The sequence below is a fragment of the Corythoichthys intestinalis genome, chromosome 1 (genome assembly GCF_030265065.1).
Source record: "Corythoichthys intestinalis isolate RoL2023-P3 chromosome 1, ASM3026506v1, whole genome shotgun sequence".
Taxonomy (NCBI): domain Eukaryota; kingdom Metazoa; phylum Chordata; class Actinopteri; order Syngnathiformes; family Syngnathidae; genus Corythoichthys; species Corythoichthys intestinalis.
The window spans coordinates 13459435-13487212 of NC_080395.1; the positions used below are offsets into that span (position 1 = coordinate 13459435).

The 27778-nt window shown below is 40.6% G+C and overlaps 2 protein-coding genes across 6 annotated transcripts; both read left to right on the forward strand.

Moving 5' to 3' along the window:
- Nucleotides 1-151: 151 nt before the first annotated feature.
- Nucleotides 152-18853, forward strand: LOC130917714 (gastrula zinc finger protein xLCGF3.1-like). 4 transcript variants are annotated; one of them, XM_057839389.1, is made up of 3 exons: nucleotides 152-211; nucleotides 2693-2806; nucleotides 11417-13128. In XM_057839389.1, the coding sequence occupies exons 2-3, from the start codon at nucleotides 2801-2803 to the stop codon at nucleotides 12527-12529; spliced, it is 1119 nt and encodes a 372-aa protein (XP_057695372.1). In that variant the 5' UTR covers nucleotides 152-211; nucleotides 2693-2800; the 3' UTR covers nucleotides 12530-13128. The 4 variants fall into 4 exon arrangements, with proteins under 4 accessions (XP_057695372.1, XP_057695345.1, XP_057695364.1 ...); XM_057839362.1 differs by lacking the exons at nucleotides 152-211; nucleotides 11417-13128 and adding exons at nucleotides 2292-2432; nucleotides 15661-18853; XM_057839381.1 differs by lacking the exon at nucleotides 152-211 and adding an exon at nucleotides 2292-2432.
- A 423-nt stretch (nucleotides 18854-19276) lies between these two features.
- Nucleotides 19277-24586, forward strand: LOC130917809 (oocyte zinc finger protein XlCOF19-like). 2 transcript variants are annotated; one of them, XM_057839532.1, is made up of 3 exons: nucleotides 19277-19864; nucleotides 22723-22985; nucleotides 23062-24586. In XM_057839532.1, exon 3 carries the CDS (start codon nucleotides 23133-23135, stop codon nucleotides 24078-24080), a length of 948 nt encoding a protein of 315 aa, XP_057695515.1. In that variant the 5' UTR covers nucleotides 19277-19864; nucleotides 22723-22985; nucleotides 23062-23132; the 3' UTR covers nucleotides 24081-24586. The 2 variants fall into 2 exon arrangements, with proteins under 2 accessions (XP_057695515.1, XP_057695524.1); XM_057839541.1 differs by having other exon boundaries at nucleotides 19823-19864; nucleotides 22743-22985.
- The last annotated feature ends 3192 nt before the right edge of the window (nucleotides 24587-27778 follow it).

The window sequence follows — 27778 nt, forward strand, 5'->3', positions numbered from 1 at the left end:
AGTGAGCTGGCAACCAGGCCTAGAACTGGAAAATCACCAGCCAAGCAACAAGGCAACGGCTCACAGATGGAACAGATTGGCCAATCAACCAGGTGAGGAATCCAAAGCTATAAAAGCTGGGAAGAAAGATGGCCGCCTGGTTTTGCCTAGTGACACTTGCAGTCCCGTGCAGCTGGCGGCGTTGGCAAAAAACTAACCAGAGAGGCAGCCGGTAAGCAGCAAAACTTTAAGTTGCAATGTGCCGGCAGCGGCCATTACCACATGGCACGACTCACCAGTTGAAATGTTTGGACTCTTGTAGTTTTGTTTAGGGGGTCATTTGGGTTTGAGTCACTGGTTTAGTATTGACATTTGATGTATTATAGGTTTCACTGTTATCATTTTTGTTGATTGGAAAAATGTAATTTAATGAATTTGTCTTTTGGTATAAAAGTCCAAAAGTATGGTATAAAAGTTTAATTATTTAGAAGTGAGAGTTAAAACATTGTGTAATTTAAAATAATAGTAAACTGACTGTTCTAAATAGTTGTAGTTTTGTGTTAGATATAAAATATACGATTTTATTGTTGAATTAAAGTAAAATGCAACTATTGATTTCTTTTGTATTGTTCTTTTGTATTGTTTAAGGTTTTGGAAATGGTTTCCACAATGCTCAATAAAAAAGAGAAAAGGAAAACTGTTCATTCATTCGAGTTAATCCCACTCTACTCTGGGCTAACGCCAAATACCTTTTTCAAGTTGGGAGCTGCACGAGGACTTAAAGCAGAAACTTGACAGAATTACTTGACCTTTTTATTATTAATATTCTTTTCCCAGACTTTTGTTTTTTTAAACTTCCTCTATTGGGAACCATTTAACCCATTTGCTCCCAAAAACGTATAAATACGTTCTATTTTTAATTTTCAGTGTCCCAAAGACGTATTTATACGTCTTTTACGTTTTTTTGTTTTTTTTTCATAAAAGTCATGTCTGGGTCCTGATTTAACTGAGCTCCAAAGCACAAAGCTGAAAATCCATTTTAAAGCAATAAAACTGGCCACTGGAGGGCAGTAGCGAATTTGGTAAGACCCGCAACCCGATTCGGCGGCAACGAAGGCCAGGGCCCACGGTCGGAGCACCGGCGGAATGATGCCAGGCGGCGGACGACCGAGCAGAACAACCGAGAGGACACCCGGATGCCAGGCACTGGACGACCGAGCAGAACGACCGGGACCATCAGTGATCGGAAGATGCCGTCCGTGCTGCTCGACGAGCAGACCCCGCAGAGACTCAAAAAAATCCTCTTTATGAAACAGGCAGCGATGAGGGAAAAATTTACCCGGCTGTTGCAGCCACAATAGCGTCATCTTGGCGACAACAGCGTCATCTCTGTTATGTGTAAATAAATTGTTACTTTGCTAATTAAAAGCTCTATTTGTCTTTTTCTTTATATTTTGTAAAAGGAAAACATTATTCAGACATTTGGGATGTAACTAAAGCAAAAAATAACTGTTAGAGTCAAAGTTTGAAATGTATGCTTTCACAAAAAGCTCTATTTCTGTTTTTTCATCAGAAATTGGAAAATTGCTCAAACTAAGCTATTTTCTAATGCTGATTTCTAAAGAATGGAAAAATATAACTTTTTTCCCCTGCTGAAAGAAGAGAGTCTAATCTTTCTTTTGGTGGGTTCGATGTTTATATAGCAATAGAACAGAATTTTCTGTGGGCCTTGCAAAATCAGTCAAAATCCAGTAAATCAGCCGGGAGCTCTGGTGAAAATGGCTGGGAGTGAATGAGTTAAAGAGCTCTTCTCTGTTTAGAAAAATCAGAGTCAGTCAGGGAAATAGCCAATGCGTATTTCTGCATTTATTTTGAATCCATTAATGTAGTTTTTATTAACATTGTATTAATTTATCAAATACTTTTATCATATAATTAAAAAAAAAAAGTTATTTCTCTTTGCCCCGATGTACTGTAGTTCGACTTGCATTTTTTTTTTTTTTTTTTTTTTTTAAACTTTTGAAATAATTAGGGCTCATGCCGAATGAGAAAAGCTCAACCAAGTGATCCCGAAAAGCTTCAATGCTTTAAAATGAAGCGTGTTCATTATTTTTGTTCCCTGATGGAAGAGAACTGCAGCTGAAGCAGTACAGTAAGTAGTTGGGTAAAGACCAAACTTGACGGACAAAGTTCTTCAAGCCTTCAAAATTGAGTTCGTGATAGTTGTGACCCAAATCTCGATATGTTTATCTTTTTTTTTTTTTAAATATATTTTTGGAGTCCAGTGATGTGAAATCATTTTGGTTCCAAACGGTTCAACCAGAACGTTTCTACTTCCGGTTCAGTTTACGTTGCAACATCTGTGTACTGATCCAGGACTTATCGTTCTTTCGTGTTTCCTTTATCCTAAACAAACGCGTTTCTTCAAAGCGCTTCCATCAAGAAATACCCAAGTAAGAATTTAATTGAATGAAACGTCTTAGTGTAAGTTGTTTGTTGAAGCTTTGCAGGCTGACATCACTCCATTTTGTTTAGCTTGGCTCGCTAGCCAAGACACGTTAACATATTTTGATTGCTTTAGCGTCATGCCCATTCCGACTTGTAAATGTTGTTTTAAGTGTGTGTGTGTGTGGGGGGTCGCTCGGTTAACATTAGAGTGATTGCATATAATTGTATAAGATGCTTCTCGACTTGTCTTCAACATGCGACATAGTACTACTAACTGAAGGCCAACGCAATCCCAAACATGAAGCTAAAGAGTGGAGACGAAGATGAGGAGAGGAAATCCAGTCCATGACGAGCAACTGACAAACGAAAGAAAATGATGGTAAGATCACAATATTAGTCTTACTTTTGATGCCTACCAGACTTGCTTTCATGTGACCGTGATAAGTGATTGTGACCTGAGGGGCAAAATTCCCATATCTGACTTGCAATAGACCCTACCCACGTGACGTCACAACTCCGCTCTCCTGACTGGTGCCGCCCAATTGTCCGTCAACACATCATGTTTACCTGTTACGGCTACGTACATTCCTCCTATTTACGGCGTGTTTTTCTCCTCGTTAACATTAATAATCAAAATGGTGAAGGCGTGTGTGGCGGTCGATTGCAATAACAGAGAAGATAGACGGAGAGACTTGAAGTTTTTCCGGATTCCGAGAGACCCGGAGATGAGAGAGCGAGATGGGCTGCTGCAATTCGACGAGAAAACTGGGCTCCAAACGATTACCACAGATTATGTAGTAGTCATTTTATATCTGGTAAGATGCATTTAATATATATTTAGAGGGTTTTGGGCTGACAACCACAATTAAGATCATTGCTAGGCTAATCGCCGACAACATACATATGTATGTAGTGAGAGTGCTATCGCTAAACCATATAAACATTAAAAGCCCTAGCTCCATTGACAAATGACATGAAATACATTAGACTTGACAGTGGATGTTAGCAAGAACAAAAGATTTTGAATTGAAAATTTCGTAACTCACCTTTCCAAGCACAAGATAGATTCCTGCCGAATTTTCGTGGACGAGGGCCTGTTTCACCCAACCAGCAACGAAGTATTTATAAGCCTCCAAGCTCTTAAAGTTTTTCAAACTTTCGTGAGAATAGGCTGATTTTGTGTGGACAAGATAGTTGTACATATCAGGGTAGCTAGCAGATGTCAGGCAAATACGGCGGAGACAGCGGGTCGAAAAACATCGATTTAGGCATCAAATATGGATCTGGCGAATGGATAAACTGAAGCTTTTCCACATAACGCCTTTTATGCAACGCATCAAGTGAGTTTATGGCATCCAAAAGCACCGGGTCTTCCATGAAATGCATTATAAATTGCTTGATCAATTGAGACCATTGATAATACAGACACAAAATGACGGACAAGGGGGCGGAACAATACAGCGAGCACGTGATTTGTTGACGTCTGTGGGTAGGGTCTATACAAAGCTCACGATAACGATCTCACGATATGTCGAAACAACAATTGTCAATACAGGAGTCAGGAAATCATTCTAGAATATGCTACAAAACAATGAATAAACAGAAAAGGAAGGTATTTTCATTCGTATTCTTCGAATCTCAATGAGTACCACGAATAGAAGTCCAATCCATTTGAACTGATAGGGTGTCTGTTTCGTTCATTTGCTGCCTCATCCTTCCCGCTTCAAACAAATTGGACCTCTATGGCCGGCAATGGCAGCCAATGAGTTAACAATTCTTTTTATAGTCATCAATGGCAGTGGAAGTGTTGATAAAAAATTGGGCGTGGACGATATCCATTTTTTAAAAACCGATATCGATATTATCATGCTCCTCAAGGCCGATACCGATACGATAACCGATAATACATGTATAATTTTTCAATGTATATTCACCTGAGTTTTTGAAAACCTGTAGGTCAAAAATACTTGTGGTTGATTCAGCATAGATTTGCCTTTGACCGAACCAGAATTTTCATGATGGCATGAACATTATTATACATTATATATATATATATATATATATATATATATATACATTATAATGAACAAAACAAAGACATTTTTTACTTCAAATAAAGTGCCCATATTTTTTTTTTCAAATAGGTATAATTTGAGTCAATCAAAATCAGTCAATATCATTGACGATGTGTTCCCCTGAACAATGAGCACTGATCCAAAACAAACATAAACCCAACAGGGATTGTGCTTTGTCAGCAGATGAAACATTTGGTGTAACAGGAGAGACTTTTGCCGTCTTGGTCCATGAAACAACTTTTTTAATTATAGAACAGCAAGCCTATCAATGACCAAAAGGCCTCTCAAGAACTTGTAAACATAACACTGTAAAATGCAAACATTCGCTAATTGCCATAGTAAGGTATATAACTCAGTGAAGGAAAATTGCGGCCTCTAGAACTGTAACCAAACTTTGCATACTGGCAAAACAGGAGTGGAAACAAACGCACACATCCTAATCTGATACCGTGCCAAAAATATTATTGATAGGCCCGATAACAGATATTGTTATCAGATTTTTTTGGGATGATGTCATAATTCCTATTTTCGGACGTAAAAAAATGGGTGTACTTAAAGGGTATGAAAACGCAAAGGGGGTGTGAGACATCAATAGAACCGTTATGTGCCAAGATAACAAATATTGATAAAGTTAACAAAAAAATCAATCACGTTAATGAGCAATTATCGGAAATAGATCGAAAATGACGAACATATCCGAAAGTGTTCCGGAAACAGCCGAATGGGGCGGAGACGTCATAACAAGCAAACAAAAGGTCGAGGCAGGTGCCATCGTTGTTTATCGACGAGAGTGTTGCGTTCGTGTTTTATCAAAGAATCGCTAAAATGGTTCAAACCTGTCATGCTATGTGGTTTACAAATAGCCATTTGTTGCAATGTAGTACCCATGAGTTCCCGAACGCGAGAAAAAGAGCTGGACTACGCAGACAATGAGTAAAGTTCGTCAGTGCTAAGAGGGCTAATTTTGCAATTTTACAGGGAAACGGGAACCTGACCAGCCAGAAGATGTGCCTACAACCTCAAAACAAAATTTATGCTACTTCCCAATCACTAAAGACCCACGAACTGCGAAGGAGTGAATTCGTGACCCGTATGTGAATAAATCCAGTGATTCGAGCATGTCTGTGGAACAGGAATATCAGCTTGTAGAGATCGCAAATCACGGCGACTTAAACGTACATTTGAGACAACAACTCTACCGAAGTTCTGGATTAAAGTCATTTCGGAATATCCCGACATCGCTAGGAGCGAGCTGAAAACTGCTACAATTTCCAACATTGTGTATTTGTGATGCTAGCTTCTCTCACTCTCCCATCTCGTCTCAACGAAACAAACTCAGCCCTCCCACTGATTCAGCGGGTGAGTTGTATTTTTTCCCTGCACTTAACACGACGGGGCTAAAAACAAATGCTATTTTATATTTGCTGTATTTTTCTGCAGCACATTGCCGGTGTTCTGACAAAGTTGGCATGCGCGTAATGTTAAAAAGGACCGCGAATGCAGCGATTCCTAAGTAGACACTACAAACTTTCTTTAAAGAAAGGAATATTAACTTACGTTTGCCATGTTTGGCGCACACAACAAATGCACGTAGCCCTCTCACTTAACGACTTCGCCGTGTCGTTAAGCGTTAATTTACGCCATTTCCGTGTTGCACATGTATGTTTGTGATGTAAGTAGTTTTTTAGCACCACTGGATAACATTGAGAGTCCAACTGAATATAAAAGAGTGACACCGGTCCGTGAAAAAAAGACCCAAATCACACCGGTCAGTAGTGCATCAAAGGTTGGGGACCCCTGCTCTAATCCCATTCATATTTGTGTCGGTTGGCAGAGCGAAACCGATGATAGCATATTAAATGATAATTATTCTATACATTATTTTGTGGTCACGGTGTATCAGCTTCACAAAAAGAAATGCAAAACATACCATTTGGTGTTTCCCACACGAACTGTTGTCGGGGTTTCATCAGTGTGATTGCTCCCCTCAATGATCCTTTCATTAGGCTGCATTGGCTTTCGTTTGGGCTCAAATTGATAACCCAAAACACCAAAGAAAGGTTCATAACTCTCCTCGTCACCATTAGAAGAATGTTCGTTACGTCGGATTCATCGCTGCAACTAGAAACGTAATTGTCCGCCATCATCGCCGCCATTCAGTACTAAAGCACTGAGGCGGTTGTTTCCTTGTTTTGATGTCACGCACACAGTCTGCCAGATTTCCAGGATCACGGGGGCGGGTCTTTTTAGCTTGAAATTGACCCAAACTTCTCTCATTTTCTTGGTGTTGCGATGTGTGTAATTACACGAAGTGACATGATATGAATCCAAAAGGCATTCGTTTATGGATAAATGATGGAATATTAGCATTTCCCCAGGTGTTGACATACACTTTAATAAAGTGTATTTATGGTATTGACAGCTAAAGGGTTCTTCGGCTGCATTCAGACTGCAGGCATATCTGATTGTAATTTTTTTTGTCCTCAAATCCAATTTTTAGTGGCTGGCAGTTAACATTTTTTCAAGCAAGTGCCCAAATCGGAACTGGGCCTATTCAGACTGGGCCATACTTTTAACCCATTTGACGGGTTGCTGTGGCAACAAAGATGTCATCCAGCATAGAGCCGGGCGTTTTACCGAAAATTTATCATTACCGAGATGGTTCACGATGACCGGTTTAATTTTGACTAAGTCGGTAAGTTCATTTGTATTATTATTATTTTTTTAATAATGAAACGAAAAAATAGTCTTTTCAGCCCGCTTTGACTATGTGTTATTCGGCTGTGCTCATTCCCCTTTAATAAAGCAGTCAGTGTGCTTACATGTGAAGTCACGTGGCTTTCAGGGAATCAAAAAAACAGAAGCCCGGTACGCTAACGCTAGCGGCTAAAGCTACAAGTGAATGTGATGGAGTCTGATAATAGTGAAACTGGTAGCCAGGCTCCAGGCATTTTAAGTATAGCATTAGTCGACGTTCATAGTGTGGTGTTGGTGCCAAGAAAGAACTCTAAGTCAGATGGCTGGAATGTGTGAGTGCGTGTATTTCAGAAAATGCTCTGGAAAAAAAACCTGAAACCTTGAAGTGAACACTTGTGTTGAGTAATCACGTCACAGCAGCCATTAACAATAAGTTGTCTCATACTCGGTCCTCTGTTTGAAGTGTACTCTCGCTGTAAGACATTTGTGTTACAATGAGATTTTTTCCACAGTGGCCATATTGATATTTATAATGTACATTGTTCAAGTCATATAAGCTATCATTATCAGAGGTGGGGAGAGTAGCAAAAAAATTTTCTCAAGTTAGAGTAGCGGTACATCAACATATTATTACTCAATTAAAAGTAGTCGTCCAAGTACAAGTGAAAAGTATTTGGTGAAAAGAATACTCATGTAATGAGTAAAATTGTGAGTAACTGCTTATATTTTTGTTGTATTTTTTTTTTATTTAACAATTGTATTTTTTTCTGAGCACAAAGTTATCTTTACGGACCGTTGTTATAATGATACTGTACAATAACCCTTTACATAAAACCACATTAAGCCAAAGAGGGAAAAAGAAATAATTGAATTCCAACAAGAGAGAAAAAATTACATGAATGAAGCATTATTATTAAGAGCATGAGTGCCCTCTGGTGGTTTCAAAAAATAGTTCCTTGTTTGAATAGTAAAGAGTTCTTTCATAATTACCATTTTGAATTAAAATTATCATATCTCCGGATTTCTGTGGTCAATCGGTGCCAAATAAAAACTGGGAGAGGTGTTAACATCTGCGCTTTCGAGTCATGTTGAGGGCAGCACTCTATGTCAAATACTTATTTTTTTTACGGTGCTTTAAAAACACCACATGATTGAACAGGCTAGCGTGAAGATAGAACGGCAAGTTTGCCTCTGATTGGTATGATGGAGTCATGTGATTATTGTTGCGACGTCTCATTGGTGAAATCAGTAGAGCTACCCTGGTAATACACCAGGCACGTCTCTAGTCTTGGCGTGCTGGCAAAAGACAACTAATATGTAGAATGAAGAGGAAAATGTAACGACTCTTGTGTAGCCCAAAGTAGCAGAGTAAGAGTAGCATTTTTTTCCCTCACAAATGTACTCAAGTAAAAGTAAAAAGTATAGCTTTGTAAAACTACTCTTAGAATTACATTTTTCTCAAAAATTTACTCAAGTAAATGTAATGAGGTACATGTAACGCGTTACTAGTACTACCCACCTCTGACCAACGTTACGATACCATTATATTAGCCAGGATACGATAGTTCACGTAGAACAAACCCTGACATTACTTACCTCGCTATCTTTATGAGGTGTAGCGTTGTCAAGCACAAGCAGTGGGTTAACGGTGGTCTTGTCCCCAATAATGCCGTCTCATAATTCATTAAAGGGACAGTGCCCCACTTTTTTCTTGTACAGTATGTATGTACTGCTGTTTTCCTCAGCTTGCTCCATTCTTTTTACCAGTCTGGACTTCGACTGTTGTTCTCTGCCGCATTGAATTTTGCGCCACACATTGTGACATCACGGACAGTCAAATCCATTGGAGGTGTTCAGATTGAGAAACGTGTTTTTCAGATCAGATATGAAACTACCTTCCGTATGTGCTTTCAATCTGTCTTGCAAAAATCAGATTTCTGTGCCAGACTACAAAAAAGCCTTCCAGTTCAAATCTGGATGGACTACAAATCAGATTTTGGCTGCCAGTATGAACAAGAACTTCGTGTCGGTAAAAAATATGATACATTAATATCCAGAGGTGGGTGGTAACGTGTTACATGTATTCCATTACGTTTACTTGAGTAACTTTTTGAGAAAAATGTACTTCAAAGAGTAGTTTTACCAAGCCATACTTTTTACTTTTACTTCAGTAGATTTGTGAAGAATAAAACACTACTTTTACTCCGCTACTTCAGGCTACACAAGAGTTGTTACATTTTTCCTCTTTATTCTACATATTAGATTTTTCTTTTTTTTGCTTGCAATGCTATTGCCAAGAGTAGCGCTACTAATTTCACCAATGAGACGGCTTAACAACAATCACATGACTCCATTACACCAATCAGACGCAAGCTTCCTGTTCTATGATCAAGCAAGCCTGTTCAATCACTCGTCTCTCAAGAAATGTAACAAATGAAGTATTTGACATAGCGCGCTGCCCTTAACGTGAATCGAAAGCGCTGATTTAAATCTCTTTCCCGGTTTTTATTTGGCACCGATCGACCATGGAAAACCAGAGATACGATCCTTTTAATGTCTTAATAATAACTATTAAAGATACACCGATACCAGTATCTGCAGGGGGGGGGGGCGATCCGGCCTTAAATGGTGGTATCTGTATCGGCGACGGTGAGTAGCAACAAAGAGGGTGCCGGTACCATTTACCGATCCAGTATTATAACCCTTGACCGCATCCTTTTATTTCCTCCTGACGCTCACTACACTCTGTTGTGTGATGACACGTGATCACTTTGCATGCCAAGCAGCTATCGTTATTGGCCTGCTCCAGACCAATCAGAGCGGGCCAATAGCTGCTCTTAACCAATGCCAAGGCAGCTTTTTTATATGTAGGAAAAACAAAACTACGAGAGGAAAATGTCAGCGGTCTTGAAATATTTCAGCTTCTAATCTCCGTCGCGTAAAATGGCTGCATGCAAAATTTACGGCCTGAAAGTTTGGAGAGGTTGAGTTAAATCGGCCAGTTTCAATACCTCGAACCTGATAAAACATTTGAACACGAAACATGTGAACGAACACAAAGAGTTTGAGGCTGCAACAGCAGGACTGCTATCCAGAGGAAGGGGGCTGGACGGGAGCAACAATCCCTGGTCAGTTGGGTTTGTCTACTTTACTTTTATTGTCTTTTACTGAACGAAATGCCGCTGTAATTTGAGACCTGCTTCAAAAGTGCTGTAGAAGTAAGCCAAGCTAAGTGGCTAAGTATGTGTTTCTGCTGGTACACAGAGACGGAGGCTAATAGAGAGACGGCATGCTATGGTTAATTATTATTGTTTATAATTTCATGAAAGTTGCACTGTTTGGACTTTGAGAGCCAAAACTCAGGGTTTAAAAAAAGTTTATTAATTACTCATTCATTGTATTTTTACTTTCTTATTGTTGGCCTAGTATTATACATGTTTTAATTTAACGAATTTAGCACTATTTTGGCCTTTGAGAGCCAAAGATTTTTCAACTATTTTCACCCACACCAGGTATTCAATAAAAAGTTCTACTGGATTCACTTTGTGTTTATATACAGTATATTCACAGGATAAATATATGTTTATATATATATATATATCTAAATATACATATATATATACATTTCAAACAAAGTGGTGTCTGTATCGGCCGATACTGCACAGCCAGGTATCGATATCGGGGCCAAAAAAATGGTATCGGCGCAACACTAGTAACGATGAAAGACCTACAGTATTCACTATTCAAACTAGGAACTATTTTCTCCTCTAGAGGGCAGGGCACTCATGCTCTTTGGACGAATAATGCTTAATTACTGTTTTTTTTCTCTTTAATGTTTTTTTTTTTTCTATTTCTTTGGCTTTATGTGGTTATGTAATGCTTTATTGTAAAGTATCATTATACCAACATTTCACGTAGATTAGTTTGTGCTAAGAGAAAAAAATACAATTGTTTGGAAAAAACAAACAAAAATAAGCAGTTACTCTTAATGTTACACACTACTTTAGTATTCTTTTCACTGGATACTTTTTTACTTGTACTTCAGTACATTTTTTGGATGACTGCATTTACTTGAGTAATATTATTTTGAAGTAACGGTACTCTTACTTGAGTAAAAATTTTCACTACTCTACCCACCTCTGTTAAAATCACGGCACAATCTCCACGAGCAAATCGTGATGGTTTTTTTTTTTTTTTTTTTTTTTTTTTCTATCCAGTGTCCCGCGGACATCACTGTAAAAGAGCTTCAACCTGAGAAGCACGACCCCCTCCGTGTTAAATTGGAGGAGGAGTTGGGAATGCCGTACATCAAACAGGAGGTGGAGCCAGAGACCCCCAGCATTAAAGAAGAAGAACAGGAGGAGGAAATCTCCAAGTTTCCATTGACTGTCATCGTGAAGAATGAAGAGGATAAAGGTACAAGCGAAGAGAGCGGCGCAGCGAAACCTTCAAGCGACAGCTCATTTCAACACCTGACAACAAAAGATGAGGGCCGATCACTACCAGGTGGCCTTTTAGCTCCGCTCTTGGACAGCGACGACGTAACATCACACTCTTCTGACTATAAGACTGATGAGGAGGAGGATGACTTTGACCAAAATGCTTTGAAATCACTAAACAAGCCATCAATGAAAAGAGACACAAAAGAATGCGTGGTTGGGAAACCTTTTCCCTGCTCACAATGCGATAAAAGATTTTCTCGGAAGTATGATTTAGAAAGGCATAAGCATACACACACTGGAGAAAAGCCTTTTGTCTGCACATCTTGTGGGAAACGATTCACCTTGAAGGGAAATTTAAACACACACACAATCATACACAGTGGAGAGAAGCCTTTCGCCTGCTCTTTTTGTGAGAAAAGATTTTGTCGGAACAAGGAATTGACAAGACACATGTATACACACACTGGAGAAAAGCCTTTTGCCTGCTCCTTTTGTGAGAAAAGATATTGTCGGAAGAAGGAATTGACAAGACACACATATACACACACTGGAGAAAAGCCTTTTGCCTGCTCAGTTTGCCATAAAAGATTCTCTCGGAAAGCAGTACTAAACGAACACACAAGAACACATACTGGAGAGAAGCCTTTCATCTGCACACTTTGCGACAAAAGATTTTCTCAGAAGACAAATCTAGAAATGCATAAGCGTACACACACTAAAGAAAAGCCTTTTTCCTGCTCAGTTTGCCATCAAAGATTCTCTCGGAAAGCGGTACTAAACAAACACACAAGAACACACACTGGAGAGAAGCCTTTCACCTGCACACTTTGCGATAAAACATTTTCTCAGAAGACTCATTTAGAAATGCATAAGCGTACACACACTTGAGAAACGCATTTTCCCTGCTCAGTTTGTCATAACAGATTCTGCAGAAGGGAACTTTAAACAGACACACAAGAGAAAAGACACACTGGAGAAAAGCCTTTTGCCTGCTCCTTTTGTGAGAAAAGCTTTTGTCTAAACAAAGAATTGACAAGACATGCACATGCAGGAGAAAAGCCTTTGCTTGCTCATTCACTATAAAAGTTTCTCTCGGAAAGCACTACTAAACAAACACACAAGAACACACACTGGAGAGAAGCCTTTCACCTTCACACTGTGCGATAAAAGATTTTTTCAGAAGACTAATTTAGAAATGCAGAAGCGTACACACACTTGAGAAAAGCCTTTTTCCTGCTCAGTTTGTCATGACAGATTGTGCCAGAAGGGAACTTTAAACAGACACACTAGAGAGAAACCTTATGCCTGATCCCTTTGTTTTTCAATCTGATTAATTATGGAATCTTCCTTTCTATTATTACTTTTTTTCATGACTTTTTTACTTCATCTATTGTGAGCCATTTTAGGGGCTCTTCTCTGTTCCATATGAATTAATATGAACCATAATTGATTAATTATGAATTAAAATAACCAGTATTTCCTGGTACATAGCCAGTGTGTATTTTGTTATTTCATTCATCAATGTAGTTATTAATGAACATTGTATTAAAGCAACACTTGGTAACTTTTCAACCTTTTATAAAAAAAAAAAAAAAAAAAATAACATTTGTGATAATATGTTGACTGGAGATATGTTGAAAGAAACCTCTTTTATATCTTGAGGGGGTCTGTATCACTTTCACCGTCACTAACTTTGAGGAGGGAGGCAGGAACGCAAAAAACACTCAAAATGTGCTGACTGCTTTACTGCATACGTCACTTCCCCCTTTCCTCATTCATTATAAAGACGAAAGTCGATGCGAACGCTTTCGCCTGAATGCTGCAAAGATGGCAGAGCAGCAAAAGAGACAAAGTTTTGTCTGAGGAGGGAAAAAAACCCTACCAGGACATAAAGAATAAACACTGGCCCGGGTTTCACCCGCTTGTGTCACAGGGGTAGCCACTCTTAAGCCCTACAGTTGCTAACAGTCACATGCTATTTTTTAGCCATAATTTAAATCATTACATTATTACTATTCGTCCTTTACACAGCCGGTGGAATCAAAAATGTTGTTTAATCCATCTGCAGGTGACCGGGAGATTAATTTTCGATTGATCATTTCACGACAATGTGTGGGTGTATGCTGGCCCTCATGGGAAACACAGTCTTCCCTAAGGCAAAACACCACCGCTTTCGTCCACCGGCATCGCTAAAACTGACCGAAACGGAAAAGTTACCAAGTGTTGCCTTAATTTATCAAATTATTGATATCATATTAAAAAATACACAAGTGAATAATAATTGAACATATATACAGTATATATAATTATAGTTGCAAATATTAAAGTCAAACGAAACAACCTGCTTTGAATCGAGGCTTCTTGCAAACAGCGGCCACACCTGTCCAGTCCTACTCTTTGCCTGGATGTACAGTCTTTTTTCTTTTCTTCTTTCGTACTTTTGACGAGAAAAGCTAAACTGAGCCTAAGAAGATTTTGTGAGAAGTATGATATGACAGGACACAGGCGTACACACAATGGAGAGAAGAGAACTCAGCAGCACGCCTTGTCTCACGAACCCCTACCACGCACCACATCACTGGACCCCGACCTTTTTTGCACCATGGACTGGTGTAATGTCGACCTTATTTTTTCTCACGGACTGGTAATGTGTGGCAGAAAATTATGATAACTAGAAAATAGCACGACGGTGCTAAAAACAAATATTAAATGCAGGGAAAATGTAACTCGCCATACGCTGAATTAATCTTTTTTAACAGCGGCCTCTCCTAAAACTAGATGGCAAATATCCTTGGTCGCAAGTGTAATAAGTTCTTCTCCAATCATGAACGGCATCTTGGCTTGAGCAATACGGTTCCGCACGAGGTATGATGATCTTAGTGCATTTGCTTTTGTTTATTGTCGTGGTCCTCAGTAATTTTATCTGTGCTTTGTGCTCGCGCTTTTTTCCTTCAAAAAATTCCAAAGGCTTATCTATTATTCCAGGGTGCTGAATTTCTATCTGCCAAAGCAGCTTTGAAGGCTTCATTACCTCGTTAGTTAGCTTTTGGCCGCATATTAAGCAGAGTGGACTTGGTACCTGAGAGACACCTGTTGCGACAAACCCATATTTTAGGCGGAATTTGACCGTCAAAAGTTTTGGTTTTTTTTCAAGGTTGTAAGCTCGTCAGGTGGCCTTTTCCCATTTAAAAAAGCTGTCAAGAGACGTCTGTTTTTCATATTCTCCAACATATGGGCTTATTCAATCAATAAAATCTTTTTTTTTTTTTTTTTTTAAACATAGGGAAAACGGTGGTGAGAGGCAGACGAACAGAAAAGCCTAGGCAACTCGAAATGAAGGAGTCACGAATAAAAACTGTCAAATGGCAGCAAGTCAATATCTCTGTAAACTGCCTAGGATCGGTTTAAAGATACTGTTGATGAGCTGGAACTGGATGTAGGTACTACGTTGGGAACTCATCCCACAGCTCTGTAACAAAACAATTTGACCAGCAGGAGAATGTGACAAAATCATGCCAGTCGCCATACTAGCTTCGCTTGCTGGCTAGCACATCTATTCTCCCAGCCCAACTAACCGCATCATCACCCCCAGCGTGCATTGCGTGCGTACAACATGGCGCCCTGCGGAGGTCAAAACATTTACTAAATTTTATAGATTTTTAAATCGATGGCAGTAATATAGTAGTTCTAATAATATATTTTAGTAAAAGAGAACAATATGGCTTATTAGAGCCTTCAAATCCTTAAGTCCAAGGTTCCCATTAAGTGCCATTGACTGCGCTACACATTCGTTCATTTACCCCTCCTATTAAAAATGAATTACATGTACGGCGCTGTCAATGGCAGCCAATGAGTTAACAATTCTATCATCATCAATGGCAATGAGTGTTGTATATGTAATAAAGTGTATTTACTTTACAGCTAGAGGGTTCTTGGTGTCGGTAAAAATATGCAACATGAAAATCATGGAAAAAGCTCAACATGAGCAAATCATGTTTTTTTATTTATTTTTCATCCAGTGTCCAGCAGATGTCACTGGAGGAGATCTTCACCCTGAGAAGCATGATCCACTCCATGTCAAAAAGGAGGCAAAGTTGGAGATGCCGTACATCAAACAGGAGGCGGAGCAGGAAACCCCCTACGTTAAAGAAGAAGAACAGGAAGAGAAAATCACCAAGTGTACAATGATTATCAACACGAAGAGTAAAGAAGATGAATGTCCAAGCGAAGAGAGCAGAGCAACGAAACCTTTGGGCGACACCTCATGTCAGCACCTGACAATAAAAGATGAAGGACGACCGCAGCCGGACAGCCTCTTAGCGCCACTCTTGGACATTGAAGATGTAACATCCCACTCATCTGACACTGACACTAATGAGGAGGATGTTGGCTTTGACCAAAATGCTTCGAAATCCTTAAACAATTCATCATCAAAAAGAGAGATTAAAAAATGTGTGGTTGGAAAACCTTTTCCCTGCTCACTTTGCGACAAAAGATTTTCACAGAAGACCGACATAGAAAAGCATCAGCGTACACACACTGGAGAAAAGCCTTTTGTCTGCACATTTTGTGGTAAAAGATTCACCGAGAAGGGAAATTTAAACAAACACACAAGCACACACACTGGAGAGAAGCCTTTTGCCTGTTCCTTATGTGAGAAAAGATTTTGTCGAAACAATGAATTGAGAAGACACACGTATACACACACTGGAGAGAAGCCTTTCGCTTGCTCCTTATGTGACAAAAGATATTCTCGGAAGCATCAGTTAAAAATACATAGAAGTAAACACAATGGAGAAAAGCCTTTTCTCTGCTCAATTTGTGGTAAAAGATTTACTGAGAAGAGAACTTTAAACACACATGCAAGATCGCACAATGGAGAGAAGCCTTTTGCCTGCTCACTGTGCGATAAAAGATTTTGTCTGAAACAACAGTTAACAAGACACATGCGTACGCACACTGGAGAAAAGCCTTTTCCCTGCTCAGTTTGCCATTTAAGCTTCTGTCAGAAGAGAACTTTGAAGAGACACGCAAGAACACACACTGGAGAGAATCCTTTTGTCTGTGCATGTTGTGGTAAAACATTCACCGAGAAGGTAGAATTAAACAAACACATAAGCACACACACTGCAGAGAAGCCTTTCGTCTGCACACTTGGCAATGAAAAATGTTCTGAGAAATCTGATTTCGAAACCCATAAGTGTAAACACACTGGAGAAAAGCCTTTTCCTTGCTCAGTTTGCCATAAAAGATTCTGTCTGAAGGAAGAACTAAACTATCACACTAAAACACATGCCGGAGAGAAATGTTTTGCCTGTTCACTTTGTGATAAAAGATACTTCACAAAGGCAAATTTAAACACTCATATAAGAACACACACTGGAGAGAAGCCTTTCGCCTGCACACTCTGTGGTAAAAGATTCACTCAGAAGGGACATTTAGTAACGCACACAAGAAACCACACTGGGAAAAACACATTTGAATTGCAGTGTGTGACATAACATTCCGATTTCTCCCACACATTTTCAGTGGAATAAACATTTCAATTTCCTTGTTCAGTTTCCTTCCTTAAATTAAACTGCTTCATTGAGACATTGTCCGTCAGTTGATCCACCAAATTGATTCCCTTACCATCGTGAAGTACGTTGCTCATCATCAGTGTTGTCACTAACGCGTTAAGTAACGCGTTATTGTAATCTAATTACTTTATGTCTGTAACGAGAAATCTAACGCATTCATTTTTCCAAACCAGTAAGCTGAATAAAGTTAGTTTCCTTAGTGTCTGTGCATTCCTATTTTGTTATTCCCTCATAATGTATGTAGCATGAAGAATATTGTAGTCATGTACGAAGTGCATTTTGAATAGAAAATGTTAGAAAGGTTCCCATTACGCGCTCGTTTCCATGGTAACTGCTCATAGTTAATTCCTGTTTTGGTCTCGAGTCTCACGCGCTAAGTGTTTTGGGAATGAGAAAGGAGTGAGGTGCACATTCGAGCCGAGTGCAGCCACCTGTTGAGATGTGCGAGGGAATGTTGATCTTTGTGCGTCCCTGAATGAGTGTGAGTATTTTTCTTTCAATCTGTAGGTTTCCCCAATAGGTTGGAGCCGCTACATGGACGGCTGTTTAGTAGCTTTTCCGCTGCAACGGTGGGTAGTCATCGCTCCCCCTCGTTCTTGCGAAGTCGGCGAGCATTATTTACATTCTTCGTGTTGCACATTTATGCCGTGAGGTAAAGTGTTCATTTAGCATCTTTGGGATGTATTGTGAGTCCAATTAAGTGTAAAGTGCTTAGTTGCCGCCACGTTTTGTGGACAAAATATATCACGTGTGTATACGGCATATTTTCCGGGTTGTGCGCCCATCTCATCAGACCATAGGATATGGTTCCAGTAATCCATGTGCCTTGTTGACATGTCTTTGGCAAACTGTTCGCGGCCTTTCTTGTGTACCGTCTTCAGAAGAGGCTTCCTCCTCTGGTGACAGCCATGCACACCAATTTGATGTAGAGTGCGGTGTATGGTCTGAGCACAAACAGGCTGACCCCCCACCTCTCCAATCGCGGCAGCAATGCTGACAGCACTCTTGTAACGAGTCACATGACATTTTGGAGGGAAAATGACAAGCAGTAATCAATTTGGACATTTAGGGATGTACGTAGTTTCTAAGGGGTGTACTCACTTTGTTGCCAGGGGTTTACATATTAATGACTATTGTAGAAGCCATATTCATTGTCACAATTCAGTGCATCTATTTGTTTATTTTGAAACTGTTATTGTTTTTGCCACCAGGGGTACCACCAATGTCATTATGTAATTTACTATAAAGGTGCGCCTAGAGAGCTGCTGCTCATTAGTGCACCTGGTGGACACACGGTTTTTACCATAGCACGCCGTAGCATGAGCGAAATGGAAAGTGGACTGTTTGCTGAATAAATCAACCAAACCAAAACCATCCATGTGAGCAGGTCATTGCCGCTAGCCTATACGTACATTCAGGCTCCGAAGGTGTACTCAGTATTGGCTTGATTTTGAAAATGCCAATACAGCTATATTTTGAGTTATTTTGAGGGGAAAATAAATAACTTTATTATATAAGCTGCACACAGACTACTTTTCATTGTGTCAAAGTGTCATTTTGTCAGTGTTGTCCCATGAAAAGATATACTTAACCCTTTCTTTCCAAATGTATCACATTTGATACTTAGAATTTCATGATTTTTAGACTAATTCAGAATTTGAAAGCTTTCCTCAAAAAAAAAAAAAAAAAAAAAAAAAAAAAAGTATTCAAGTCAACTCATGCATCTGCAGGTTCCATGAGAAAAAAAAGAGGATTTAGCAAGAGTGATAGATATTAGAGCGCTTATTACACATATTATTATTTTTTTTCTTTTTTACAAATTTGAAAAAAATGTTTCATTAAGACCTTATTTTCAAAGTTTGTGATTCTCTGACAATTGCTTCATATTGCAGGCATTAAAGGGCTGAATGTCGGCAGAAATGTTAGGGGTGTACTCACTTTTGTGGTACACTGTATATACAGTATATATATAAAATCAACTTTATACGGTTATTTATTTTCCATTCATTGTTTTAATTAAATTTGTATTCATTTATCAATTTATATCATAGAATTAAAAGAGTATAATAATTTTCAAAAATCTATATAAGAAATGACATATTTTAATTATCAAAGTCATGTGAAACAACCAACCAGCTTTGAATGGCAACTCCTTGCCAACAGCGGCCTCTCTTGGCTGTCTCTTTGCCTCGATGTAGAGTAGTTCTTCTCGTTTTCTTCTTTGGGAATAACTATGGCTCATGGCTAGCGACAAAAGCTAAACTGCGCCTGAGAAGCTTCAATGCCTTAAAATAAACTGTTTCCAATATTTTCTTTCCTGATGGAAAAATTACAGCTGTACAGTACGTTTGATAAGGACCAAACTTTTAACGTATAGATTTACAGACAAAGATCTGAGCCTTCAAAATTGAGTTATTGTTAGTTATGACTCAGATTCGGATAGGTTTATCATTTATTAAATATTTTTGGAGTCCAGTAATGTGACGTAGTGATGGTTCCAAACACTTCAACATATTACACTGACGTTTCAGCGCTTGATCGTTTCTACTTCCAGTTCACGTGACGCAACATCTACACATCCGAGACTTGCGGTTCTTTGGTGATGCCTTCTAACCAAACGAGCTCCTTCAAACATTCTCGTCTGGTAAGTACCGAAGTAAGCGTTTTATTGAACTAAAACATCCCATCTTAAAGCTTAGTGGGAGTCGTTTGGCTTTATGTTGAAGCTTTCCAGGGTTGAGTAACGTTGTGTTTAGCTTGGCTCGCCATCCAAGACACGTTAACGAATTTTGATTGCTCTCGCTTTACTTTAACGCCACTTCCGATTTGTAACTTTTGTTTTAAGGGAGGGATCGCTCGGTTAACATTAGAGCGATTACATTGAATTGTATAAGACGCTTTTTAGACTTGTCTTAAAGATGCGACAAAATACTACTGACTGAAGGCTAACGCAATCCCAAACATCAAGTCAAAGAGAACAGACCTGGAAGATGGAGAGGAAATGCAGGTCACCTCGAGGTACTGAAAAACGAAAGTAAATTAGGATAAGATCATGAAATTACTAAATCAGTAGTTTACTTTTTATGCAATAACTTGCTTTGATTAGACAGTGATCGGTGATTGTGACTGTAAGTGGAGGGGAAAAAAGTAATATTGTTTTTTGTTCTTTATTTATGAATGACGACACACAATTAAGGAATAAAAAGAAAGCAATAATCCCCTAAAACATATCCATTTATTAAGCATAGAGTAATTAAAAGCCGGCCGACACAAACAGTGGGGGGGGGGACAGTCACCAAGAACGGCCCCATATCTCCACAACCTTGAAAGGAAAATAGTACTCTCCCCGGAATTCACAAAATAGACAAAACAAGGGATAAAGGATAATAAATGACTGTGTGACGGGGCAAAATAAACAGATACATGTTCAAGAGAATAAATGGAAATATACAGTTGTGGTCAAAAGTTTACATACACTTGTGAAGAAAATAATGTCATGGCTCTCTTGAGTTTCCAGTTATTTCTACAACTCTGATTTTTCTCCGATAGAGTGATTGGAAAAGATACTTCTTTGTCACAAAAAACATTCATGAAGTTGGGTTCTTTTATGACTTTATTATGGGTTAACAGAAAAAGCGATCAAATCTGCTGGGTCAAAAATATACATACATGGATCTGAAAAAGCGAATCATTGAATTAAACAAGTCAGGAAAGTCACTTGGAGCCATTTTAAAGCAGCTATAGGTCCCGAGAGCAACAGTGCAAACAATTGTTTGTAAGTATAAAGTGCATGGCACTGTTTTGTCACTGCCACGATCAGGAAGAAAACGTAAGCTATCACCTGCTGCTGAGAGAAAATTGGTCAGGAAGGTGAAGATTCAACCGAGAATCACCAAAAAGCAGATCTGCCAAGAATTAGAAGCTGCTGGAACACAGGTGTCAGTGTCCACAGTCAAGCGTGTTTTGCATCTCCATGGACTGAGAGGCTGCCGTGCAAGAAGGAAGCCCTTGCTCCAAAAGCGGCACCTTAAGGCTTGACTGAAGTTTGCTGCTGATCACATGGACAAAGATAAGACCTTCTGGAGGAAAGTTCTGTGGTGAGACGAAACAAAAATCGAGCTGTTTGGCCACAATGCCCAGCAATATGTTTGGAGGAGAAAAGGTGAGGCCTTTAACCACAAGTACACAATGCCTACCGTCAAGCACGTAGGTGGTAGTATTATGCTGTGGGGCTGTTTTGCTGCCAATGGAACTGGTGCTTTACAGAGAGTAAATGGGATAATGAAGAAGGAGGATTACCTTCAAATTCTTCAAGATAACCTAACGTCATCAGCCCGAAGATTGGGTCTTGGGCGCAGTTGGGTGTTCCAACAGGACAATGACCCCAAACACACATCAAAAGTGGTAACGGAATGGCTAAATCAGGCTAGGTTTAAGGTTTTCGAATGGCCTTCCCAAAGTCCTGACTTAAACCCCATTGAGAACTTGTGGACAATGCTGAAGAAACAAGTCCATGTCAGAAAGCCATCAAATTTAACTGAACTGCACCAATTCTGTCAAGAGGAGTGGTCAAAGATTCAACCAGAAGCTTGCCAGAAGCTTAAGGATGGCTACCAAAAGCGCCTAGTTGAAGTGAAAATGGCCAAGGGACATGTTACCAAATATTAGCGCTGCTGTATGTATATTTTTGACCCATCAGATTTGATCACTTTTTTCTGTTCACCCATAATAAAGTCATAAAAGAACCAAACTTCATGAATGTTTTTTGTGACAAAGAAGTATCTTTTCCAATCACTCTATCAGAGAAAAATCAGAGTTGCAGAAATAACTGGAAACTCAAGAGAGCCATGACATTGTGTTCTTCACAAGTGTATGTAAACTTTTGACCCCAACTGTATATACATAGAACAAGATTCCCAAATCCGACAAGCTATACGGGGCTGACGATGACGACGATATCACAAAACAGGGATACAAAGTATAGCATGAAAGGTGATGCAACGAAAAATGTGCGTGCGCCTACATTTTGCACTGATGTACCAATGCAAAAAATAAGTGTGGAGCCTTGGCAATATACAGGGGTTGGACCAAATAATAGAAACACCTAACATTTTGGCACCATAATCATGAAACATAATTGTTAAAGAATGGCATGAGGAACATTCTAATGAAGCTGAGCTTCTCGTATGGCCGGCATAATCTCCAGACCTCAACATTATTGAGCATTTATGGTCAGTTTTAGAGATTCAACTAAGACGTCGATTTCCACCACCATCGTCTTTTAAAGATTTAGAGGCTTTTTAAACTGAAGAATGAATTGTTTCCAAAGGAATTTTAAGTCACAAGTTGAATAAATCAATACCTCGGAGAATTGAGGCTGTAATTGCCGCAAAAGGTGGACCAACACCATATTAAATCAGTTTTTGTCGAGTTTTAAGGTGTTTCCATTATTTTGTCAAACCCCGTTGTATCACAATGTTAATTATTTCCAATATCATGCAGGCCTACTTTGATCCCAACAGTGCAGACAGAGTGCTAGCATTGGGGATCTAAACAGATCTGGAACACGCCAATCTTCTGGAACACGCCAGTCTTCAAACGCACAGCCGATTGGGCCAAACCACTTCCTGCTTCAGTCTGAATCAACCAGTAAAAGTGGGTCATACGTGATTTGAGGCAAGCTTTGGAGAAGTACTCCAGAAAAAAGACTTTCCAAGTTTTGGGGCGTGGTTCAGAGCCTTGCGTTAGAGGGAACATAACTACCTGTAAGTACCCTAAAACTAAGAAGGAAGTGACACACAGTGAACTCATTGCCTGCCTTCGTGAATTCTTTTCTTTCAGACGTCACAGTAGAAGATCTTCACCCTGAGAAGCACGATTCGCTCCACGTTAAACAGGAGTGGAAGTCAGAGATGCCGTATATCAGATTGGAGGCGGTGCCAGAGACCCCCAGCATTAAGGAAGAAGAACAGGAAGACGAAATCACCACACTTCCGTTGATTGTCATTGTCAAGGGTGAAGAAGATGAAGGTCCAAGCGAAGAAAGTGGAGCAGTGAAACATTCGAGCGACGGCTCATTTCAACACCTGACAACGAAAGGAGAGGGACGATCGCACCCGGACGGCCTTTTAGCTCCGCTCTCGGACAGCGATGACGTAACCTCCCACTCTTCTGACTTTAACACTGATGAAGAGGATGTTGTTATTAACCAAAAGTCTTGGAAATCCTCAAACAAGACGTCATTGAAAAGAGACACAAAAGACTGCACAGTTAGGAAACGTTTTCCCTGCTTACTTTGTGATAAAACATTTTATTGGAGACAAAGCTTAAAAACACACACACGTTCACACACCGGAGAGAAACCTTTTGCCTGCACATGTTGTGGTAAAAGATTCACCCACAAGGGGAATTTAAACAAACACACAATCACACACAGTGGAGAAAAGCCTTTCGCCTGCACCTTTTGTGAGAAAAGGTTTTGTCGGAAGCGACAGCTGACAAGACACATGTGTACACATACTGGAGAAAAACCTTTTGTCTGCTCATATTGTGGTAAACGATTCACCGAGAAGGGAGATTTAAACAAACACACAAGAACACACACTGGAGAGAAGCCTTTCACCTGCACACTTTGCAATAAAAGATTTTCTCAGAAGACTCATTTAGAAATGCATATTCGTACACACACTGGAGAAAAGCCTTTTTCTTGCTCAGTTTGCAATCAAAGATTCTCTCGGAAAGCAGTACTAAACAAACACACAAGAACACACACTGGCGAGAAGCCTTTCATCTGCACACTTTGCGAGAAAAGATTTTCTCAAAAGACTCATTTAGAAATGCATAAGCGTACACACACTTGAGAAAAGCATTTTCCCTGCCAAGTTTGTCATAACAGATTCTGTCAGAAGGGAACTTTAAACAGATACACAAGAACGAGCACTGAAGAGAAACCTTTTGCCTGATCCCTTTGTCTCGCAATCTGATTAATTATGGAATTATTGTCCTTTCTATTATTACTATTAATTATTTTTGTTCATGACTGACTTTTTTTTTTTTTACTTCATCTATTGTGAGCCATTTTAGGGGCTCTTCTCTGTTCCATATGAATTAAAATTTAGAGTGTTTCCTGCTACATATCCAATGTGTATTTTGTTATTTCATTCATCAATTTAGTTTTTAACTCATTCACTCCCAGCCATTTTCACCGGTGCAACCCCCTTTGCGCCCGGCCGTTTTACTGGATTTTGACTGATTTTGCAAGGCCCACAGAAAATGTTCTATTCCTATATAAACATGGAACCCACCAAAAGAAAGATTTACCTCTCTGCTTTCAGCAGGAAAAATAGTTATCTTTATCCAATACACGGGGTCTGAAAGGCAAATTGTTGTTGGATTATCTTTAAATACCCGCTACTTTTTGAGCAGAATTCTAGCTTTGTATAGGCTAATGTTCCTATTGTTGAAAGGTGTGTAATAAACAGCTAGCACATTTATATTTTGCATTTTGTTTTCTTACTGTACCGAAAATGAACCGAACCGTGACCTCAAAACCGAGGTACGTACCGAACCGAGATTTTTGTGTACCATTACACCCCTAGGCTCACGATAACGATGATATCACAAAACAGGGATAAAAAGTGTCATAAAGGCTCAGCCCTCTTCCTATTATTATTGGATTAAGGTGTATTTTATTTTCTTAAATAGGGAATGGGAAAGTACTACGTCACTGTTTGGCTAGGCCGCCATGCTGGTATCCTTACTTCCGGTCCGGCAGACTCAACGGGGATTGTAACGTGTGGTAGTGCTAAGCTAATTCCTTCGGTGTATTAGAAAATATGGGTGTGTATTGTTGTGTTACCGGGTGCAACAGCGTCTCCCACCCACGACAAAAAAGGGCAAGGAAAACTGAACTCACTTTTCACCGTTTTCCTGCATGGTGGACCAAATATCAGATCACGAAGGCACGACGGATGGCTTGGGTCGCAGCGGTTCGTCGGAAAAACATTTCTTTTTATTATTATTTCTGCTGGAATGAGAGCGTGTTCCCGTCATCTATGCTCTTGTAAATTGAACGATTTATCAGTTTTGGTTTCAATACGTTTTTAAAAAAAAAATTTTTACCATTGTGTAAATCTGCCTCGGTAGCAATGCTAACCTACTACTACTACTACTCCTCACCTACCTACCTGTTGTGTTCCTAGGAAAACCTGCATATGAAATGCTGACAACACATCCTGATCGGTCACCATATCTCTTCTTGGGTTATTCTGAGGTCAAGCGCACCAAATCGGAGCGTGATAAGAGGTTGGAAAGGCGAAGAGTGCACTCTGAAACTTCTGTTTGCTGTGCTCTTACAAACATGAGCCCAAGTGTTGCTGTGAAAACTCAATAAAATATGAATACCAAAACATGACTTGAACAACTTCTTGACAAAATGTAACTGCTTGTTGTTTACTTCAGGTCTTCATAATAAACAGATGTAATAATTACAAAGTCAGGTGACTTAATTTTGTTATTCTATTTGGAATATGCATTGACAATGTGTGGACAGTGTTGTAGACAAGAACTGGGACTGATAAGTTGCAATAGATTTATTTCAAGTAATGCAACTTCTCCAATACAATATTTGAGCTGACAGTTTAAAATCTTTAAATTAGTGCAAACAAGGCCCACCCTCTGACGGGGTCAGCAAATATTATATAATTATAAGTAATATAATATATAATATGTAATATAATATATAATATATAATATAGTATATAAATATCCCCCCATGAGTCATCACCTTATCGTGGTGGAGGGGTTTGCGTGTCTCAATGATCCTAGGAGCTATGTTGTCTGGGGCTTTAAGCCCCTGGTAGGGTCACCCATGGCAAACAGGTCCTAGGTGAGAGGCCAGACAAAGTATGGCTCAAAAAGACCCCTTATGATGAGCAAGATTATTGAACCCCAGTTTCCCTTGCCCGGACGCGGGTTACCGGGGCCCCCCTCTGGAGCCAGGCCTGGAGGTGGGGCTCGAAGGCAAGCGTCTGGTGGCCGGGCCTGTCCCCATGGGGCCCGGCCGGGCTCAGCCCGAAAAGGCAACGTGGGTTCCCCTTCCCATGGGCTCACCACCTGTGGGAGGGGCCAAAGGGGTCGGGTGCGTAGGGAGTTGGGCGGCAGCCAAAGGCGGGGGCCTTGGCGGTCCAACCCCCAGCTGCTGAAGCTAACTCTTGGGACATGGAATGTCACCTCTCTGGCAGGGAAGGAGCCTGAGCTGGTGTGTGAGGCAGAGAAGTTCCGACTAGATATAGTCGGACTCTCCTCCACACACAGCTTGGGTTTTGGTACCAATCCTCTCGAGAGGGGTTGGACTCTCTTCCACTCTGGAGTTGCCCATGGTGAGAGGCGCCGGGCAGGTGTGGGCATACTTATTGCCCCCCGGCTTGGCGCCTGTACGTTGGGGTTTACCCCGGTAGACGAGAGGGTAGCCTCCCTCCGCCTTCGGGTGGGGGGACGGGTTCTAACTGTTGTTTGTGCGTATGCACCGAACAGCAGTTCAGAATACCCACCCTTTTTGGAGTCCTTGGAGGGTGTGCTAGAGAGCGCCCCCTCTGGGGACTCCCTCGTTCTACTGGGGGACTTCAACGCTCACGTGGGCAATGACAGTGAGACCTGGAGGGGCGTGATTGGGAGGAACGGCCCCCCCGATCAGAACCCGAGTGGTGGTCTGTTATTGGACTTCTGTGCTCGTCACGGTTTGTCTATAACGAACACCATGTTCAAACATAGGGGTGTCCATATGTGCACTTGGCACCAGGACACCCTAGGCCGCAGTTCGATGATCGACTTCGTAATCGTGTCATCGGACTTGCGGCCGCATGTTTTGGACACTCGGGTGAAGAGAGGGGCGGAGCTGTCAACTGATCACCACCTGGTGGTGTGTTGGCTCCGATGGCGGGGGAAGATGCTGGCCAGACCTGGCAGGCCCAAACGTATTGTGAGGGTCTGCTGGGAACGTCTGGCAGAATCCCCTGTCAGAAAGAGTTTCAACACCCACCTCCGGCAGAACTTCTCCCTTGTCCCGGGGGAGGTGGGGGACATTGAGTCCGAGTGGGCCATGTTCCGCACCTCCATTGTTGAGGCGGCCGATCAGAGCTGTGGCCGTAAGGTGGTTGGTGCCTGTCGTGGCGGCAATCCCCGAACCCGCTGGTGGACACCAGCGGTAAGGGATGCCGTCAAGCTGAAGAAGGAGGCCTATCGGGCCTTTTTGGCCTGTGGGACTCCGGAGGCAGCTGACAGGTACCGGCTGGCCAAGCGGACTGCGGCCTCGGCGGTTGCCGAGGCAAAAACTCGGACATGGGAGGAGTTCGGTGAGGCCATGGAAAACGACTTCCGGATGGCTTCGAGGAAATTCTGGTCCACCATCCGGCGTCTGAGGAGGGGAAAGCAGTGCACTATTAACACTGTGTATAGTGAAGATGGTGTACTGCTGACCTCGACTCGGGACGTCGTGAGTCGGTGGAGAGAATACTTCGAAGCCCTCCTCAATTCCACCGACACGCCTTCCTTTGAGGAA